Source organism: Erythrolamprus reginae, chromosome 10, assembly GCF_031021105.1.
Source record: "Erythrolamprus reginae isolate rEryReg1 chromosome 10, rEryReg1.hap1, whole genome shotgun sequence".
Taxonomy (NCBI): Eukaryota; Metazoa; Chordata; class Lepidosauria; order Squamata; family Dipsadidae; genus Erythrolamprus; species Erythrolamprus reginae.
The window spans coordinates 38296438-38314138 of record NC_091959.1 but is presented as its reverse complement, the minus strand read 5'-3'; the positions used below and the strand labels follow the sequence as shown (position 1 = coordinate 38314138).

The following is a 17701-nucleotide window of genomic DNA, read 5'->3' as shown; positions in this document are numbered from 1 at the left end:
CAGAGCGATCAACCAATACAATGGCCTGCCAGCAGAGGTTGTGAACGCCCCAACTCTGGACATATTCAAGAGGAGATTGGACTGCCATCTGGCTGGGGAGGTGTAGGGTTTGGGGTTGGACTTGATGATCTGCAGGGTCCCTTTCAACTCAACTCAACTCAACTCAACTCAACAAATGGATGGATGAGATAGATAGATAGATAGATAGATAGATAGATAGATAGATAGATAGATATAAATATAGATAGATGAATGATAGATAGATAGTTAGATAGATAAATAGAGAGATGATAGATAGATAGATAGATAGATAGATAGATATAGATGATAGATAGATAGATAGATAGATGATAGTTAGATAGAGAGATAGAGAGATAGATAGAGAGATGATAGATAGAGAGATGATAGATAGATAGATAGATAGATAGTTAGTTAGATAGATAGATAGATATAGATGATAGATAGATAGATGATAGTTAGATAGATAGATAGATAGATAGATATAGATGATAGATAGATAGATGATAGTTAGATAGATAGATAGATAGATAGATAGATAGATAGTTAGATAGATAGATAGATAGATAGATAGATAGATAGATAGATAGATAGATAGATAGATAGATAGATAGATATAGATGATAGATAGATAGATGATAGTTAGATAGAGAGATAGAGAGATAGAGAGATAGATAGAGAGATGATAGATAGAGAGATGATAGATAGATAGATAGATAGATAGATAGATAGATAGATAGTTAGATAGATATAGATAGATGAATGATAGCTAGATAGATAGTTAGATAGAGAGATGATAGATAGATAGATAGATAGATAGATAGATAGATATAGATGATAGATAGATAGATGATAGTTAGATAGATAGATAGATAGATAGATAGATATAGATGATAGATAGATAGATAGATAGATAGATAGATAGATAGATAGATAGATAGATAGATAGATAGATAGATAGATAGATAGATAGATAGATAGATCTAGGAACGTCTTAAGCATAAAACCTATCAGGAAAGACTTAATGAATAAATAAATGAATGAATAAACGAATAAACAAACAAACAAACAAACAAACAAACAAACAAACAGAGTTCACTCTTGCCACATCTGTCAAGATCACAATTCTGGCCAGACTACACACAGATGTCAGAAACCAGGAAATCCTCTCACCGTGTTTCACTAGAAAAATTTTTATCTCGCTTTCCTCACTCGGCATGACGATGGACGATATGAGATTGAAGGCATTCTTTTGGTAAATCGGAATGGGAGCCTGTGGGAAGGACAAACATAATAAAACTGCAGACATTTTAATCGCTTTGAAAACCAGATATAGTCAAGGTGTGTCAACCCCTAACCCCCAACATTTCTCCCTTAGTCTCTCCACGATTGACCTCTCCAAGTTCCTAAGAGGTCAGTAAGGGGCGTACATAAGTGCACTGGTGTGCCTTTCGTCCCCTGTCCAATTGTCTCTCCTTATCTCATACATCATATATCTTTTCTTCCTTTCATATATCTTCTCCTCTACTTTTATATCTTTTCTTTATATATGTATTGTGTATTGGACTAAATAAATGAATGAATGAATGAATGAATGAATAAATAAATAAACGGTATTTCTCACTGCCCGCAACCTCTAAAAGCAAACAAAGTATTAGCTCATAAATGCAATTGTCTCTCGTTTTTGAAAATTATTTTTAATCTTGCCATTTTTTTTGCAAGAAGCTCAGAGAAGTAAAACTCATCGCCTCCTCCTCCTATTTTAACTTCCTTTTTTCTGTTCTTTTTACTTTAAAACTGTTAAATGTATTTATTTTATTTATTTATTAGACTTCTATGCCCCCCAATCCCAATGGGACTCAGGCTGGCTAAATGAATGAAAGAGTTCTATTCTCAGCCAGGAAGTTGAAGTACCTGTTTGACCTTGGTCATCACGTTGCCAAGGTTTTCGGCCACCGCCTTCATCACAAAGAACCGGACATCATCCTGTTCCATGTATTCCTGGAAACGTGAGATTAGGAGGGAGGAATTCTGATCAATCTGGATTAGACCGTCCACCACCACCTGGAAAGGGAGGCAAATAACAATAGCATTTAGACTTATATACCACTTCACAGTGTTTGCAGCCCTCTCTAAGGGGTTTACAGAGAATAAGCATATTGCTCCCAACAATCTGGTCCCTCATTTTACCGACCTTAGAAGGATCAACAGTAGAGACCTTCAAATTTCTAGGTTCTATCGTATCTCAAGACCTAAAATGGTCACCTAAAACCAAAACATCATCAAAAAAGCACCACAAAGAATGTTCTTTCTGCACCAGCCCAGGAAGCTCAAACTGCCCAAGGAGCTGCTGATCCAGTTCTACAGAGGAATCATTGAATCTGTCATCTGCACCTCTATAACTGTCTGGTTTGGTACTGCAACCCAACAGGACCGACACAAACTTCAGAGGATAATCAGAACTGCAGAAAAACCAATTGCTGCCAACCTGCCTTCCATTGAGGACCAGTAGACTGCATGAGTCAAAAAAAGGGTGGGGAAATTATTTACTGACCCCTCGCATCCTGGACATAAACTGTTTCAACTCCTACCCTCAAAACTTCGCTACAGAGCACTGCACACCAAGACAACTAGACACAAGAACTGTTTTTTCCCCCCAATGCCATCACTCTACTAAACAAATAATTCCCTCAACACTGTCAGACTTTCTACTAAATCTGCACTTCTATTCTACTAGTTTTTCTCATCATTCCTATCACCCATTTCCTCCCATGTTGACTGTATGACTGTAACTTGTTGCTTATATCCTAAGATTTCTATTAATATTGCTTCTTCATTGCTTATTTGACCCCTATGACAATCATTAAGTGTCGTACTACATGATTCTTGACAAATGTATATTTTTATTTTATGTACGCTGAGAGCATCTGCACCAAGACAAATTCCTTGTGTGTCCAATCCCACTTGGCCAATAAAATTCTATTCTATTCTATTCTTTCAAGGCCGTTGTAACGTCACTAAACAAATTATTGTACATCAAGGACTACTTGTATTATTTCGAGTTATCAGTTCCAAAACCACCGCAGATGGAGACTACAGCCAAGAAATTAAGAGTCACTTGCTCCAGGGGAGGAAAGCTATGGCAAATCTATACAGAATACTAAAAAACAGAGACATCACCAGGCCAACAAAAGTGAGTATAGTCAAGGTGATGTTTTTCTCAGTTGCGATGCATGGCTGTGAAAGTTGGACCACTCCGCAGTCTGCATTGGTTGCCGATCAATTTCCGGTCACAATTCAAAGTGTTGGTTATGACCTTTAAAGCCCTTCATGGCACTGGACCAGAATATCTCCGAGACCGCCTGCTGCCGCACGAATCCCAGTGACCGTCAACTAAACAATGTCGGTTGGCAGGCCCCAGGGGAAGAGGCTTCTCTGTGGCGGCCCCGGCCCTCTGGAACCAACTCCCCCCGGAGATTAGAACTGCCCCTACTCTCCTTGCCTTTCGTAAGCTCCTTAAGACCCACCTTTGTCGTCAGGCATGGGGGAACTGAGACATCTCCCCCGGGCATATACAATTTATGAATGGTATGTGTGTATGTACGTGTGTTTAGAAAATGGGGTTTTTAAATGTTTTTAGTAGAAATTTAGATTTGTTGTAAATTGTTTTTCACTTTGTTGTGAGCCGCCCCGAGTCTGCGGAGAGGGGCGGCATACAAATCTAAATAATAAATAAAATAAATAAATAAATAAATAAATAAATAAGAAAGGCTGAACACCAAAGAATGGAGGCCTTTGGACTCTACAAGGCGATCCAACCGGTCAGTCCTAGAGGAGATCCACCCTGATCGCTCTTTAGAAGGCCAGATCCTGAAGATGAAACTCAAAGACTTTGGCCACCTAAGGAGAAGGAAGGACTCGCTGGTGAAGAGCCTAATGCTGGGAACGATTGAAGGCAAAAGCAGAAGGGGACGACAGAGAACGAGGTCGCTGGATGGAGTCACTGAAACAGTCGGCATGAGCTTAAATGGACTCCTAAGGATGGTAGAATCCAGGAAGGCCAGGAGGAATGTTGTCCATGGGTCCACGATGGGTCTGACACAACTTTGCAACTAACAACATCAACCTTCTAAGGAATCAAAGCTGAAGATAAACTCAGGATGAGAATTCAGATAACTTACTTGTAAAAGTTCCCGGGGGAAGTTGAAACTCCATTCGTTCTTGACCAAGGGGTGTTTGCCTTCCAATTCGACAAATTTCATCAGGGTACAAAGAGCAGTTTCCTTCCACCAAAACGGACAGGTAAGAAAGCAGAAGAGATATTGATATTTCAAATGTGCAGAAATGGACAAAATGACCATGGAAATCAAGGGTACAGAATAATAATAATAATAATAATTAATAATAATTTATTAGATTTATATGCTGCCCCTCTCCGAGGACTCGGAGCGGCTCACAAATTCGATGAGATATGGAAAATTTGGTATAAATGGATGGAGAAAAGAAATATGACACAATGTAGTTGTACTGATTAAATAAATACGTACACAATTCAGATAACGAGTGAGAAAACATAAATACAAATGGATAAGCAGTAATAGCTTTCGGCATATTAACTTCTGTATCTATTTTTCAAGGCTACTCAGTGATATTTCTATGCACGTATAAGTATAATTAACTAGTACTAATCTATTTTACTTACGACACTTACCACTCCTATCCCTTTGAATAATATATATTATATTATTATTATTGGATTGTACATGTTGTGTTTATTATTGTTGTTAGCCGCCCCAAGTCTGCCGAGAGGGGTGGCATACAAATCCAATAAATTATTATTATTAAATTAATTATTATTATATACTGATATGTTAATAAGGAATGTAATAGAAACATAGAAGACTGACGGCAGAAAAAGACCTCCTGGTCCATCTAGTCTGCCCTTATACCATTTCCTGTATTTTATCTTACAATGGATATATGTTTATCCCAGGCATGTTTAAATTCAGTTACTGTGGATTTACCAACCACGTCTGCTGGAAGTTTGTTCCAAGGATCTACTACTCTTTCAGTAAAATAATATTTTCTCATGTTGCTTTTGATCTTTCCCTCAACTAACTTCAGATTGTGTCCCCTTGTTCTAGAATGGCTTATGACCTATAACTGACAAATGTGTACAATATTTGTTTTAGTCTTTTGTATTTGTGTAAAAACCAATAAACAAACTTAAAAAAAAACAAATTTCATCAGGGTACAAAGAGCAGTTTCCTTCCACCAAAACGGACAGGTAAGAAAGCAGAAGAGATATTGAATATTAAGTCCATTTTCCACCCACCCACCCTTACTAAAATATCCTTCAGGAATCTTGCAGCGTTTTTAAACACTTTGGTGGCTAAGGAAGCTGGGAGGTGCTAAACCAGTTTCACTGTGGTTTACAGAATAAGCCCCCAACTAGCTAAATGCACAGAAGATGCTAAGCAGGAATGGAACATGCCCTATTGCGCTAAGTTGGTGTTCTTCAAATGTGGTTACTTTAAGAGGGCTGCGAAATTCTGGGAGTTGAGATCTACCTCTAAAGTTGCCCAAGTTTACGAAACCCTCATTTAGTGCAATGGAGGAATTACCGTATTTTTCAGACTATATGATGCACCAAGATTTCAAAAAAAGAAAAACAAGTTGTCCGCCCCAGGAGGACTCTGCAGTCCTCCCAAACCTTCTGCTCACGCCTTTTGCAAAAACTGACCCATTTTTCACCCATTTTTGCAAAACCTGGTCACGCAGGTTTGGGAAGCCTACAGAGTGCTCCTGGGGGCTAGAGGAAGGCAAAAATAGCCATTTTTGTGAAACACGGCCCATTTTTCACCTACTTTTTGCAAAAATGGGTACAGAGATTTTTGCAAGAAACAGCCTCAATTTTCGCCCAATTTTCCACAAAAACCGGGGTGCTTTTGTCTCCAGGAGCACTCCAAAGGTCTTCCAAATACTCTGCACAACTCATTTTTTGTGAAAAATGGACCAATTTTTTTCTTGTAAAAATGGGACACAGGTGTGTGGCTTCAAGAGGCCAAAAAAATGGCTGTATTCGGTGTATAAGACACACAGACATTTCCACCCTCTTTTACTGGGAAAAAAGATGTGTCTTATATTCAGAAAAATACGGTAGTTCATTGATGAAGATATTGATTTGGGACAAGGAGAGACACTGGCGAAATTACAGCCAAAGCCAAAATAAATTGACTTTATATAGTTAAGCTTCTTGGGGAGAGCCAACCCTTTTAACACAGAATTGGAAACAGTAAAAGAAAATAAATATTTGTTCGGGAAGAAATTGTGCAGTACATGATGAGCTGCAACAGCCCCAGAATTTTGTGTCCTTTGGTGCTAGAAAATTAGAATGTTTTTCTAAAGAAACTAAAAACCCTTACATAACCATATCTATTACTAAAAACTAAAAACAAATAAAAACAAATTTCAAACTTTTTTCATCTCCCTCTTGTTGGTTCCGTGAATATTTACTAATTCCAAATTTTAAATTTTACTCCAAACTCAATTAGCATTCACCCAATTAACTATTATAAATATGTGTCAACATTTCTTTCAAAACGTCATTACAAATAATTATAAATCATCAAGCCGTTCTCATTTCCCTCTTGATAATAGTTTATATTCAATAATTGTCTTTTCCTTTAAATCATCCTTATTCTTAAATTCCATACATTTATAATACCTATTAATCATCTTATTTCCCATTAATAAATTTCATTGATTTTACTTATATTTATTTATTTATTTATTTTATTTATTCATTTGTCCAATACACAAATACATAGGAAGAAAAATAGACATGTGATAATATAAATGAGGGTGAAAGTGAACTTAGAGGAGAGGATATATGAAAGGAAGAGAGTATATAAGATAGGAGAAAGAAAGGAAAGACAATTTAACATAATCAAAACTAATTAAGTACTATGGCATAATGTTTAAGAGGTTAGTTATATGGTTAGTATTAAATACTTGAAGGAATATCAATGGGGGAATTCAATTAGAATTGAATTGGTTTATCTGGATGACAAAATTAGAAAGTTGGTAGTGAGGAAAGAATTATTTACTCCAAAATTAAATAGTTATGAATTAAGATTTTTTGGATGTGATTATATGATTTATTAACACTATATTGCATTTTATTGTACAATGACCCCCTCGTTTTTCACGGGGGATGCATTCCAAGACCACCCGTGAAAAACGAATTTCCGTGAAGTAGAGGAAATAAAAAAAATTTTTTATTTAACGAGTATTTGGACTTTTAAAACCCACCCTTTGCATTAAACAGTCATCCTATGATGTTTCTCAGCTGGAACTTCATGTGACATCCTACCAGTTTCTTTAATAGAGTACAGGAGTACTGTAGAAGAATTTTATGAATTTTGAATGGATTTAAAATTTTCAATGGATTTAATGGATTTAAGCCCCCTTTGAAAACCCGTGAAGTAGCGAATCCGCAAAAGATGAACCGCAAAGTAGCGAGGGATTACTGTAAGTCTAAGTGCTATTGCTATTGCATCTCCTCAGGAATTTGCTAACTGGATAACATCTGGCTGGACTTTACTCCACTTTTCATTGCTCATTGCACAAGACAGCCACACCAAGTCCTTTTTTATGCCTTTCTTTCTGCCTTTATGCCTTTTTTATGAATTTTTAATGGATTTAAGATTTTCAATGGATTTAATGGATTTAAGCCCCCTTAAATCCCCACAATTTGGGCTCATGAAGAGTGTCTCCTTTCACTTCTATCATCACACAGAAGGTATCGAAGCATAGCCAGCCAGACAAACAGGTTTAAAAACAGCATCTACCCATGGGCTGTCAGATTCCTAAACATAATTCCTAAACATAAGGAGCCGGGGTGGCGCAGCAGGTAGAGTGCTGTACTGCAAGGCCACTGAAGCTGACTGTAGATCTGAAGGTCAGCAGTTCAAGTCTCATCGCCGGCTCAAGGTTGACTCAGCCTTCCATCCTTCCGAGGTGGGTAAAATGAGGACCCGGATTGTGGGGGCAACAGGCTGGCTTTGATAAAAAGGGCTATTGTTAACATGTTGTAAGCCGCCCTGAGTCTAAGGAGAAGGGGGGCATAAAAATCAAATAAATAAATAAAACAAATAAATAATAATATTGTGCCACATCACCATAAAGTATTCACACAATACCAGTTTCTTTAATAGAGTACAGTAATACTGTAGAAGAATTTTATGAATTTTAATGGGATTTAAAATTTTCAATGGATTTAAGCCTCCTTTGAAAACCCGTGAAGTAGCGAATCCGCAAAAAATGAACCACGAAGTAGCGAGGGATTACTGTACTGGAAACAGAAGGTCTACTATATTGTATAAATGTATGTGGAGAGAGAAAAATAAAAGTTATTTTTACTCAGAAAGTTTTTCATTTGAGGATATAGGCTTTCTCACTTCATTTTGCTCCACTGGCTTCTTCAAAGGCAAGAAAAGATTTTCAAAAATATAAAGTGTGGCTTCCCTGCAGGCAGAAAGCTAGCACGCCCAGAAGAAAATAAAAACTAAAAAAAAAAAATTAAGGTTGTTTTCCCTGATATTCTGGCTATTCACTTTGGGGAAATGTAGAAGCCTAGAACTTTGGGTTCTGTTCTCAAAATGGAAAGGACCAGACAGAAATGATTTGTTTACTGTTGTGGTTGGATCGCGGCCCGATCCTTTGATAACAGACTTTGAGCCAGATGAATCGGGTCCATCTGGGCATGTTTGGCCTGTGTGGCTGTCAGAGGAGTCAGAAGGGTAGAACCCCCAACTGGGGCTTTGCCTGGGTCTGATGAGGAAGAGGTGAGGGACCCTATTCTGGACGCAAGAGTGAGAAGGATGCAGGGGGAAGCAAGAGCAGTTACACAAACTCAGGAGGAGGACTTGAGTACAGACATGCGCAGTCTATAATCCCAGGGTATATAAAAGGAGAAGAAGCTGGGAGGTTCCCTTTGCAGAAAATCAACGTTTGATCCTTCGAAGGAAAAGAGCACGTTAAGAGTTTTTGCCTTTCATACAATCATATCTTTCTGCAGTTCCAAACAATATAATGTTAAGAAGCGTGTGAGTAATTGTGCTTTGGAAACTTTGTTTGAAACCTTGCTTATCACTCGTTTTGAATTTTGGCAGCCCTTGTTCTAATTTATGTTTTCCAATAAACCTGATTGTACAATAAACTATTTTATTTCAAAACCCCGTGTCTGAGCCTTAATTGGAGGTTAATTGCTGCTCGGTTGCCGTGTTAGACAGAAAATTTACAAATCTCTTTTTTATTTTTAGCTTTTACTAGACTATTTTATTTTGCAAGAATCCATCGAATGAAAAGCTGGCTCTTTGGCAAACTCACTTTGACCTGGAAAGCTTCATGTCCCATCAGTTCCCCCAGACATGTGGTACAGCTGTTGTAGCGATGTCTCATCCAAATTTTATATTTCTCTTCTGCGCTATAATTTCCTAAAACAAAGCAAGGCGTGGACTGAAGAAAGATGAAGAGAAGCTACCCTCCACTGTGAGGTCATCAACTACCATATATATTCGGTATAAGCCCAGCCATAAATAAGCTGCCCCACAAAATTGCAACCCACATTGTTTTAATCAGTAGATTCATGAAGAGCCTTGGACCTCTTCTATCAAATATTTTTAAAAGATGCAGCTGCTTTAATGAACCCAGAAGGGTTGTGCTGAGCGGTGGTCCAAAGCACTTCTTGTCAAATAAGAGTTGAAGCATGCCTAGCCTTAAAAACGATCCCAAAAGGTCTGCTTAAGAAAACTTCTAGAACAAAATTAAACAACCACCCTCCAGGAAGAAAAAAATATATATGACACAGCTACTTTAATGAACCCAGAGGGGCTGTGCTCACCTCAACCCGAAAGCAACTTCTGCCAAATAAGATCTGAAGCGTGCAGCCTTAAAATCTACCCCTAAAGGATTGCTGCAAACCACCACCACCACCCCAAAACATAGAAACATAGAAGACTGACGGCAGAAAAAGACCTCATGGTCCATCTAGTCTGCCCTTATACTATTTTCCTGTATTTTATCTTAGGATGGATATATGTTTATCCCAGGCATGTTTAAATTCAGTTACTGTGGATTTACCAACCACGTCTGCTGGAAGTTTCTTCCAAGCATCTACTACTCTTTCAGTAAAATAATATTTTATCACGTTACTTGTAATCTTTCCCCCAACTAACTTCAGATTGTGCCCCCTTGTTCTTGTGTTCACTTTCCTATTAAAAACACTTCCCTCCTGAACCTTATTTAACCCTTTAACCTATTTAAATGTTTCGATCATGTCCCCCCCTTTTCCTCCTGTCCTCCAGACTATACAGATTGAGTTCATTAAGTCTTTCCTGATATGTTTTATGCTTAAGACCTTCCACCATTCTTGTAGCCTGTCTTTGGACCCGTTCAATTTTGTCAATCTTTTTGTAGGTGAGGTCTCCAGAACTGAACACAGTATTCCAAATGTGGTCTCACCAGCGCTCTATATAGCGGGATCATAATCTCCCTCTTACTGCTTGTTATACCTCTAGCTATGCAGCCAAGCATCCTACTTGCTTTCCCTACCGCCTGACTGCACTGCTCACCCATTTTGAGACTGTCAGAAATCACTACCCCTAAATCCTTCTCTTCTGAAGTTTTTGCTAACACAGAACTGCCAATACAATCCTCAGATTGAGGATTCCTTTTCCCCAAGTGCATTATTTTACATTTGGAAACATTAAACTGCAGTTTCCATTGCTTTGACCATTTATCTAGTAAAGCTAAATCATTTACCATATTACAGACGCCTCCAGGAGGAAAAACTAGGAGGAAAATTCCATTGAAAGCAGCGGCATCTTCCTCCTGATAAAGCAGGAAAGATGCTGAGCTTTTGCCACATCACCCGTGTTCAGGAACGGCCTAAAATTTCCCTACTCTTAGCCAAATCTACATTCCGTTTATCACACCCATACCTGTCCCTCCTGCCCCCCCTCTCCCCCCAGGCAATTCTCTTACCTTGGACAAAATCATCCTCTGGTGGAAGTTTGCCCACAAAGAGTTCTCCCCGCGTGAGTAAAGCTCCAAAGAGACGGCTGCATGTCCGGATGGCACATAGGATTATCTCCTGGTCCTCAGCCTGCGAGTTGTTGGAGAAACCAGAATTTGGGGAAAGGAAATCACAGGATTAAGGCGGCTAATGAAATATTCAAGGAAACTAGAGGGTTGCTGTTGAAAGCAGCTGCATCTTATTTATTTATTTGTTAGAGTTGAAAGGGACCTTGCAGGTCATCAAGTCCAACCCCAAAATCCTACAGCACCCCAGCCAAATGACAGTCCAATCTCCTCTTGAAAATGTCCAAAGGATGCTCTGCATATGCTCAGGAGCAGCGTGTAACCGCTTTTTTCTTCCTACACCAAATTCATGTTCATACAACACACAAAAACACACACACACACACACACACACAAACCCTTCCAAGGGCCTGAGACCATTGCATGTGAATACCACAAATACCACACACACACACAAACCCTTCCAAGGGTCCAAGACCATTGCATATGCATACAACACACACACACACAAACCCTTCCAAGGGCCCAAGACCATTGCATGGGCATACCGCAAAAACAATACACACACACACACAAACCCTTCCAAAAGCCCGAGACCATCGCACGTGCATACAACACACACACACACTCTTCCAAGGGTCCGAGGCCATTGCATGTGCATACCAGAAATACAACACACACACACACAAACCCTTCCAAGAGCCCGAGACCATCGCATGTGCATACAACACACACACTCTTCCAAGGGCCCGAGACTATTGCATGTGCATACCACAAATACAACACACACACACACTCTTCCAAGAGCCCGAGACCATCGCATGTGCACACCACAAATACAACACACACACACACTTCCAAGGGCCCGAGACTATTGCATGTGCATACCACAAATTCAACACACACACAAAAAAACCTTCCAAGGGCCCGAGACCATTGCATGTGAATACAACACACACACACACACACACACACAAACCGTTCCAATGGCCCGAGACTATTGCATGTGCATGCCACAAATACCACACACACAAACACACAACCTCTTCCAAGGGCCCGAGACCACTGAAATCCCCGCTCTGCTCTGCGCCCACCTGCAGAAGCTCCAGGATCTCGAAGACGCGGTTGGCGCCACGGCGGCTGCCCAGCGCCTCCTCCAAGCAGCCGGCCAGCCGCACTTGGGCTTCTCGCTCAGCAGCCTCCGCCATGCCTCCAAGTTGCGCTTCCCTCAGCCTAGAGCGCCGCTCCAGCCGCTGAGCCCACGTGAGCGGAAGGAAGCGCGGCCAGGCCCCGCCTCGCCCGCCGGCTCCTCCTCTTCGGTGTTGCGCAAGAGTTGCAACCCGGCGCTCCCGGGCACCCTTGCCCTGCTCTTGGGGAAGGAGTGGACTTTAGGGGTTGGGGGCGCTTTGGGTAGGGTGAGGGGCCCGGGAAAAGTTCCAAAGGCAGGCGGGGAGTATTGTAGCGTGGGAATGTAATGCAACGGAAGCGCCGGGCGTGGGAATTTAGCACATCTGGCTGAGCAAAGAAGATCCTCCTTTAAAACAGGGCTCTCCAACTTTGGCAACTTTAAGACTTATGGACTTCAACTCCCAGAATTCCTCAGCCAGCAAAACTGGCTGAGTAATTCTGGGAGTTGAAGTCCACAAGTCTTAAAAGTTGCCAAGGTTGGAGACCTCTGCCTTAAAACAACCCCAAAGCATGCATATAAAGTGGGTGAAACATAGAAGATTGACGGCAGAAAAGGACCTCCTGGTCCATCTAGTCTGCCCTTATACTATTTCCTGTATTTTATCTTAGGATGGATATATGTTTACCCTAGGCATGTTTAAATTCAGTTCCTGTGGATTTACCAACCATGTGTTCTGGATGTTTGTTCCAAGGATCTACTACTCTTTCAATAAAATAATATTTTCTTATGTTGCTTCTGATCTTTCCCCCAACTAACCTCAGATTGTGTCCCCTTATTGTGTTCACTTTCCTATTAAAAACACTTCCCTCCTGAAACTTATTTAACCCTTTCACATATTTAAATGTTTCTATCATGTCCCCCTTTTCCTTCTGTCTTCCAGGCTATACAGATTGAGTTCATTAAGTCTTTCCTGATAGGTTTTATGCTTAAGACCTTCCACTATTTTTGTAGCCTGTCTTTGGACCTGTTCAATTTTATCAATATCTCTTTGTAGGTGAGGTCTCCAGAAATGAAGACAGTATTCCAAATGGGGTCTCACTAGCGCTCTATACAGCGGCATCACAATCTCCCTCTTCCTACTTGTTATACCTCTAGCTATGCAGCCAAGCATTCTACTTGCTTTTTCTACCACCTGACTGCACTGTTCACCCATTTTGAGACTGTCACTTCCAAATCTATTGACAGTATTTTCTACCAAGAATAATATCTGTCAGATAAAATAATCTATTTGGAAATCGCTGTTGGTTTAGCGACGAAATAGTTGGCCAGCTTTGAATAAAGGTAGCTTTTAGTGTGTGTGTGTGTGTGTGTGTGTGTGTGTGTGTGTGTGTTTAGAATCCTCTGTGCTCATTTGTCAGCTAGAGCAATTTGCCACCCATTTAAATCCCCCTGAAAGATATAGTTTAATTTTCCAGGGTTTTGTTATAATAATCTGGACCACCGACAACATGAGCGGAATCAATTTTTTCATGCTGTATCGATCCAGACGCTTTAGGAAATACGGACAATACTCTAGCAGGCACAAAATCATTATGAATGATTGTGAGTTGCCTTTAAAAAAAAAAAAAGAATTTGGCTAATTTTGAACAGGATGACCCAGGTGGTTAATAGATGCTACTTTGCCACCAACAGAGCATAGAGGGAGTCCTCACCTTACGACAACGTTGGAATTGGAGACTCCCATCATTTTTAAGCCAAACACCAGGTGCCAACGCTGGCCCACCCCCCACTATAGTCCTGACGTCGCTCCAGCAGACTTCTTTTTATTCCCAACCCTGAAAGGAACCCGTTTTTCGTCCATAGAAGAGATCCCATCAGCCGTGTCGAAGACCTTGCAAGAGGTCCCCGAAGACGCCTTCCAGGGCGTGTACTGGTCATGGCAGAGTCGCTGGAAAAAATGTGTAGAGGCCCAAGGACAGTACTTTGAAGAATTTTAAATGTTTGTGCAAATCTGTTCAATAAATTCCTTTTAAAAATAAATAAAAATAATGAGCCGGGGTAGCACAGCAGGTAGAGTGCTGTACTGCAGGCCACTGAAGCTGACTTGTAGATCTGAAGGTCAGCGGTTCAAATCTCATCACCGGCTCAAGGTTGACTCAGCCTTCCATCCTTCCGAGGTGGGTCAAATGAGGACCCGGATTGTGGGGGCAATAGCCTAGCTCTGTTAAAAAGTGCTATTGCTAACATGTTGTAAGCCGCCCTGAGTCTAAGGAGAAGGGCGGCATAAAAATTGAATGAATGAATGAATAAATAAATAAATAATTGCATTACTTTTGGAATGCACCCTGTATATCTGCTGAACAAAACTCTGCATTGCTGACAAGAAGGCATCCAGCCAGTAAATGCTCTTCAGTTGCCCAGATTCCATCCCACAAGAGATTACGGTGTCATTAAATGACAGCTGATGGGGAAATATGGAAATCTGCAGTTGGGAAGTGGTTTTTTTCCTTCTTAACTCTGCGAAGCTGGAAAACGTTCCAACACAATGGAGAAACCTACACCGTGAGAAGGATGAGGTGGCAAGAACAGATCTATTTTGATAGGCATGGCTGATTTATTAAAAATCTTTCAAAATTTTAGGCTCCATCTCCCTAAATGTCAGAGTGAAGGAGGCCAGATGAGACAAAACACACTTTGGGTACGCACAGTTACTAGAATGTTATAAAAATGTACACTTTTAATACACTTTCAAGTGAAATACAACACAAATCCTTCCAATCCTACAGTCAAGTACAAATTATTTTTAATCTTCATAAAGGTATTTACAAGTCAGTTTACCAGGGGAAGAAAGTAAGGAACGGGTAATCAGAAATGTGGAAACCACCAAATTGTCATTTTTCCGTGAAAATCAGACATGGAAATCGTACACATTTTTCCGTTGAAATGAAACATACTCAAAAATCCAGCACGGTGAAATTAAAATTGGTGATGTTATTTATGCACACAGAGTTCATTTATGGCAGTGTTCCTTTAACCTTAGTTAATGTTAAGCGGGTTGGGACTTCAACCCCCACAATTCCCCAGTCAGCTGTTCGGCTGGGGAATTCTGTGAGTTGAAGTCCCAACCCGCTTAATGTTACTGAAGTTTAAGGAACAGGAATTTATAGTCTACACCTACAGCCTTGTGCACACGCAAAATTTGGCAGCAAAATTAGGTTTGACTGGCAGATTTGCATGGAAGGTGGGAAGGAGAGCGAGAGGATCCTTTAAGGTAGGGGCCCCAATTTGCCAAGATCCCAGTCGTGTAGGGCACTCAGGGCCAAACGGCTCCCCCCAAATATCTTGGCTTCTTCTCAAATGAATTATATCACTCCCTTACGTCTCCTTCTCAGAGACTTAACTGATAAAATACAAGTCTATGGTATGAAATGGGTTTAGGGGATAAAAGAACTTCAACGATGTCTACCTTCCTTCATGTAGAAAGGTGTTTTGATTAAATTTTATTTTAAAAAGCAGACCCTTTTTTTGGAAAAACAAACAAACAAACAAACAAACAAACAAACAAACAAACCCAAGGCTCCAAAATAAAAAGGATATAGCGCTAGAAGAGCAAAAAAGTAACAACAAAGGGATAAAGAAATTATGCCTGTTTGAAAGTGCAGAGATGCTGAAGTTACGTGGCCAGCACTGATCTCAACTTGGGAACAATACAAATATTTGTATTTTCCAAAGCGTTGGCATGAGTGCCACTAAGTTACTATGGGGGGAGAAGGAGGAGGAGAAGGAAAAAGAAGAAGAATATGAGGAGGAGGAAGAGAAGGAGGAAGAGAAGGGAAAAGGAGAAAGAAGAAGAAAGGAGGAAGAAGAAAAAAGAAAGGAAGAAGAAAGAAGGAAATAAACAATTAAAGATCTGAAAAATACCTATTGTTTTGGTGTTGATAGGGAATTTTTTGGGGGGCCTGAATATCTCTCCTCTATCCCTTTGAAATGGAAACACAGCTGAACTTTTAAAACTTTTAAGGCGATAAAAGAGAAAGGCCCAAAACCAACGCTTGAAATTTAACTTAAATTTCCTTCAGTGCAAGGAAACCCCCCCCCCTCCCTAAGAACAAACGTTGGACAAAAAATGAAACAGGTTTGGTTTTTTTCTTCCACCCATGAAAAAGGGGCTGAGAACGGTGGACGACGATGAAATACAGTTACTGTCACATAATATTAATACCTTAAAAAAAGACCGACCAACCGACTGACCAACCAACATATCTAGCACACTTAATATCTGAAACTGTGAAAAAGAGAGGCAGAAGCTTAAAACAAACTGTTTCTCTGTACAAAAGGGGGGAATGCACGCACGCACGCGTGCACAAACACACAACAAACACAAAGAACAATTAAGCAAAACAGTGAGCAAAACTCCTGAACACCCCCCACCCCCAAACCAACGTGCCACAAGTTAATGTTTGTTTAAAAAAGGCTCAAATCTTCCCCCCTCCTCAAAATAAAGGTGACTGAAATATAATGATGCATAATTACAGATACTTACAAATCTTCACATTTCTCAGCTCAACGGAGCGAGGGAGTGCTTTGGGCCAATCTCAGCAACTTTCAACCTGGAGGACTTCAACTCCCAGAATTCCACCAGGCTTAAAGTTGCCCAGAATTGAAGACCCCTGCTTTGGACAAAAATGTTTCGTCCTTCCACCCCACCTACCACCCCTCCCTCCCCCCTTTGGACAAGCAAGGCCCAGACAGTGTCCGGTTTTTGCATTCCACAAAAAAAAATATCTAAAGATTTTTTTCCCATCTTCGAACAGGAAAGGTGACAAAATCGACCGGCGTTGCTACCCACAACACAGGAGAAGCGAGTTTGGGGGGTCTTTCCACCGAAAGGGCAGTGAGCGTGGGCGAGTGGTCCGGGCTAACGGAGGAGCTCGAAAGAACGGCGTTTTCCTTGGGCGTCGGGTTCAAAATCTCTCCACGAAGCAGAGAAGTCTGGAGGAGAGCAGGGGAAACGGCCCTTTCTGCCGCAGACGGTTGGGAGTTTCGCGGGAGAGGAGCCTGCCTCGCCTTCCGATCTCGCCAGACGGGAGACCACCTAGAGATCCCTCTCTCTCTCTCTCTCTCTCTCCCTGGTTTGCTGCCACAAAAAGTAGAAAGAACTCAACTGGGTTTGTTTGGAGCCTTTAACCGGACGGGCGCTCTCATCTGCACTTTCGTTTGCTGACCCTGCCCGTCGGGCGGGGCGGGCGCCTGGGCAGGGTTCGGTACAACCGAGGCTTGGATCTGGGGGGAGGCGGTGGTGACCACTTGCTGTTGGATCAGTTTCTGGGGAACGACTTGAGCCGTGCTGGTGGTGGCTGGGATGACCTGGACTTGGTGTTGGCCCGCTGTGGTCTGGGACAAGGTGACCGTTTGGGGTTGAGCTTGAACCTGGTGGGGAGGGAGAGC

The 17701-nt window shown here is 40.9% G+C and overlaps 2 protein-coding genes across 25 annotated transcripts in view; both read right to left on the bottom strand.

Moving 5' to 3' along the window:
* NOC4L (nucleolar complex associated 4 homolog) overlaps nucleotides 1-12438 on the bottom strand; it is a 34208-nt gene extending 21770 nt beyond the window's left edge. The window contains exons 1-6 of the mRNA XM_070762649.1: nucleotides 12219-12438; nucleotides 11068-11188; nucleotides 9412-9518; nucleotides 4200-4301; nucleotides 1933-2082; nucleotides 1192-1291 (exon numbers count right to left, since the gene is read on the bottom strand). Coding sequence (XP_070618750.1) covers nucleotides 1192-1291; nucleotides 1933-2082; nucleotides 4200-4301; nucleotides 9412-9518; nucleotides 11068-11188; nucleotides 12219-12332 — 694 coding nt within the window. The 5' untranslated portion in view covers nucleotides 12333-12438. The remainder of the gene's footprint in view (nucleotides 1-1191; nucleotides 1292-1932; nucleotides 2083-4199; nucleotides 4302-9411; nucleotides 9519-11067; nucleotides 11189-12218) is intronic.
* A 2534-nt stretch (nucleotides 12439-14972) lies between these two features.
* Nucleotides 14973-17701, bottom strand: part of EP400 (E1A binding protein p400) — a 110592-nt gene continuing 107863 nt past the window's right edge. For 21 of the 24 annotated variants that reach the window (XM_070762604.1, XM_070762611.1, XM_070762608.1 and 18 more), the window contains one exon: nucleotides 16210-17683. In XM_070762604.1, the coding sequence (XP_070618705.1) occupies nucleotides 17414-17683 (270 nt within the window). In that variant the 3' untranslated portion in view covers nucleotides 16210-17413. Of the gene's footprint in view, nucleotides 17684-17701 lie in introns of all 24 variants that reach the window. The other 3 variants (XM_070762594.1, XM_070762597.1, XM_070762598.1) reach the window with 2 other exon arrangements.